The sequence below is a fragment of the Olea europaea genome, unplaced genomic scaffold, assembly GCF_002742605.1.
Source record: "Olea europaea var. sylvestris unplaced genomic scaffold, O_europaea_v1 scaffold1752, whole genome shotgun sequence".
Classification (NCBI taxonomy): Eukaryota; Viridiplantae; Streptophyta; class Magnoliopsida; order Lamiales; family Oleaceae; genus Olea; species Olea europaea.
In genome coordinates, this window is record NW_019235239.1 from 157369 (window position 1) to 161359 (window position 3991).

The following is a 3991-nucleotide window of genomic DNA, read 5'->3' on the forward strand; positions in this document are numbered from 1 at the left end:
AACAACGTTAGATGATTGCTACACAAATAAATGTTTTGCTGTGATCATCATGCTATGGGATTTGGAGCTAAATGAAACCCTTTTTATCCACACAAAATTAGTACATAAAAAATGCACGCCATCTGTCACACCTTTTACCAAAGCATAGTTCTCTCCGCCTTTCTTTCGATCTCTCTTTTTATGTGTGTTCAAATTAGAGGACATAAAATTTGTGTATTGCTTGTTCCCTAATTCCTTAAAATTTGTCACTTTATTCTTTAATCAAATTCGGCTAATCAAAATCATTCAAGCAAGTAATGTATAACTTTTTGCTTAAGAAAATGCGGGGAAAAAAAAATAAAGAAAAAACATGTCAACAACTTAAATAAATAGGTGTATACGTGTTTCCCTTTTTATCAATAAATCAATGTCACAATCTGTGTATTTTTTAGACTCCATCGAGACAGGATGAGAGCGATTAGGATTCTCCTAATATGATATAAATAAAATATAAACGAATACAATGTAGCGGGTAAAACCCTAAACTCCCATCAAAGTTAAGAAAATGTAAAACAGTAAATGAGGATGTACTACCTTTGTACAAATGCGAAATATAAAACAATAATGCCTAAAGGCCTATAAACGCTGGAAGTCCATATCTTTCAATCTGTATTAGGTTGCCAAATCATCAGGACAACTCAAGATGATTGTACTCTTGAGAGCAGCGTTGCTCACGTCCCTCTGCGACTAGTGAGTCAGCTTCCTAGTTTTCTTCATGATAAATATGAAAAATAGTATCAAGGTCGAAAGGGACTAAGTGACTAATTTGTTTGAGAGTAGCTTGGATGGACCAAGTCCACTTCCAAGCGTGATGCACTGAATTGTAATAGAAAAATCTGCATCTGTACATAAACAAGAGGGTCCAAATCGATGTGCAAGAATGATCTCATCAAAAATGGATCGCAGCTCAACCTCAGGTACCTTAGGATGAGAAAAAAGCACGAACACATTGTCCGAATGATAGCATTCATTGATGTTGGTATTGTAGGATGGGTCTAATGGAGTGTGCCAGAGCAGAAGAATGTGGGAGAAGGCGAGCGAAATACCACATAAAGGAGTGATATCCAATATAACTAGTTTGATTAACAATCCAAATGCTAGATACTCGATGATAATAACAACATTGTTCATGAAATAAATAGAAAACTTTTATTAATTTTAACTTAAACTTATAAACATCGGTTCTTTACCAATCTAGACATTATTTATCCAATAAAGAATTCTGAAAGAAAAAAAGGAAAAAATAAATAAAAAATAAAATTCAAGATATTAGTAATGGGTTAAGCCCAATCAAGAGACTGTAATTGGACTCCTCACATAATGCTTGCCGTCTGACCATAATAATTCCCCAAACACATATTCACCGTCATTATCCGCTTTTTTGGATTTTATCTTCAACTTGAAGCTCTTTTCTTCACCAATTTTATCAAACTTCAAGATATTGGGTTCCACAGAAACTAAAAATCCTGCCGGTTGACGGATACGGACTGCGTAAATGCCCGGTGTGCCAACATTTTTCAGTTTTCTGTGCACTGTGATTGATCCAGAGAGATTTGGCACTGTTATGGAAGGGTAGTTGAAGTTCAGTATACTGTACTTCTTTGGACAATCATAAGGCTTATTTGATCCTGTGAAACTGCTAAGCAGTGTCTGGTTGTAACCAATGCCACAGAGGAAGTCCAAGTAATCGTTGACACTCAAGTCGTAGACTAATCCAGGATTCATGGCTCGGTTTGGTCGAATATGTCCAGAACCATATGCAAACGGTGTTGCTTTTTTCTCACCCGCGTCGGTCATTGGATTCTCCGTGTTGTCTCTTGTTCTTGCTGTTCACATACAAAATCTGTTAAAAATGAGGTAATAGCTTACCATGGCGATGATCACAATGAGAATTAAAAGTTTTTACCAGTTGTCGTAATGGCAGACTTGATTGCTGCTGGACTCCATTTGGGGTATAGAGTCTTTAGTAATCCCACTATGCCAGAAACATGAGGGCAAGACATAGAGGTTCCGGATTCTGTAATAAAGGGAGTTGTTCGGGTATCAAACGCATTCTCTGTAGGGGACGTTCCTTCAGAGTAGGCAGCGATGATATTTACTCCAGGAGCAGTAATATCAGGCTGGAGACACGATAAACTTCTGTTTAGTAACAAAATTTACAAGAGAATGGATAAGATTCTAGTCCATCCTATGAAACATAACCTTGAGAATTTCGGGAGTGACAGTATTTGGTCCCCTGGAGGAGAAAGAAGCCATAAATGGAGCAGGCTTAATGTTCACCACTGCCTTAGGCGGTGTAAGCAATCCTAATGGATTCCTGCACATATCAATATAATGATAAGTGTATGATCATTACAGGGGAACAAGGGGTCGTCTCTCAGATAGAAATACTTTTGTAACTAGTTTAGTACGAAAGATTAGACATGAGATAGAGACGAATGTAGAGAGAATGCTCTTACTTGTTTTTGTTGACGTAGGAAAAGAGAGCAACACCATCAGTATAATTTATTTGAGTGGCTGGAAGTACGTGAGGATCTGCTATGATTTCATTGCCAGTTGTCTTGTCGTTGCAGAGAATCATACCGGCAGCACCAGCAAGTCTAGCCTGCTCACCCTTCTCCATTCTTGCATTTTCCCCCCTAAGACATACCAAAATCTTACCCTTCACCTTCTTGGGGTCTAGTGTTCCTGCCTTGCAGAGTATCCTGTATCAATTTATCAAATAATCAATTATTTCCAAGAAACACAATAAGACCAAAATCATGGGTTTAAGAAAGAACGTTCTTACGCATCCTCGGCTGTTGCATGGGCAGCTTTAGCGACTGCAGCACTAATAAGTGGATAAAATGTATCCGTCAGCAATGGTTTAGAAAGACTTGTCCCCTGATATCAGCAGAGTCAAAAAGATAAGCTTGTGGGGAGCCTAAACAAACTAACTTCTGAACAGAAAAATGCTACCTTTAGGTACAGTCCATTTTGCAGTTTAACATCTGCTTGAAATTCCCGATCAATGGTGCTTGCTCCTACAGTCAAAAGCCATGGTGCGGTATTTGAAACAGTTCCAGGGATTGGTCCTGAATTTCCAGCAGAAGCTACCACTACTACACCGTTCCTATTAGCATGGAACGATCCAATCGCTATGCCATCATCAAAGTAATCAGAAGGATCTCCACCAAGAGACAATGAAATCACATCAACTCCATCATCTATTGCTGCATCAAATGCTTTCATGATATCAGAATCGAAGCATTCTGAGTCGTTGATTGGAGGAAAGCACACTCTGTATGTAGCTACTCGGGCTTTTGGCGAACCACCTTTAGCCGTTCCATTACCCACACCGAATACATTTGCTCCGGGGACAAAGTTTCCACCTGCAGTGGATAGTGTGTGGGAGCCATGACCATCATAGTCTCGCGCCGTACTCACTTTAGAAGTAATATTTCCTCCATAGGCTGCATACCCTTTATTGAAGTACCTAGCTCCAATTAGTTTCCTGCCATTTTTTTTTTCAGACAATAAATAAATTCAGCACTTTGTCTTATATTTCAATATTCTTGAAGAACATTTCAATGGTGAGCAAGGCATTTGAATACTGATATATATAACCAGCAAACAAGCACTCAATTGACTTGAGAAAAATATTGAAAAGCACGCAATATCACTAACTAGGCAGAAGTGAGTCGAGACCCCCCAAATAAGCCCGTGCAAACACAAAAGAGAAAAATATAAATGAAAAAGGAGATAATGATAAAATAATCAATTGCATTACCATCAATAGAACTCGACTTTTTCGATAACAAGTTGTTATTATGCAAAGTTATGCATAATCTATACAACTTAATGTGCAGTCAATAGCAAGATATGGAATTTTATTTGAATCTTACAGTGTTAAGAAGAAAAAAGCCGGTCAAAGAAAGTAATGAAAAGAACAAAAGGCATAATCATTGAGAAT

At 38.0% G+C, this 3991-nt stretch overlaps 1 protein-coding gene across 1 annotated transcript; it reads right to left on the reverse strand.

Moving 5' to 3' along the window:
• Positions 1-1171: 1171 nt before the first annotated feature.
• LOC111377972 (subtilisin-like protease SBT5.4) lies at positions 1172-3564 on the reverse strand (the record flags this gene model as incomplete). The annotated part of the gene is made up of 6 exons (XM_023001131.1): positions 1172-1865; positions 1946-2159; positions 2242-2356; positions 2499-2744; positions 2828-2922; positions 2998-3564. Coding segments are annotated over 6 exons (1773 nt in total), but the record flags the coding sequence as incomplete, so codon positions are not given.
• Positions 3565-3991: the final 427 nt, after the last annotated feature.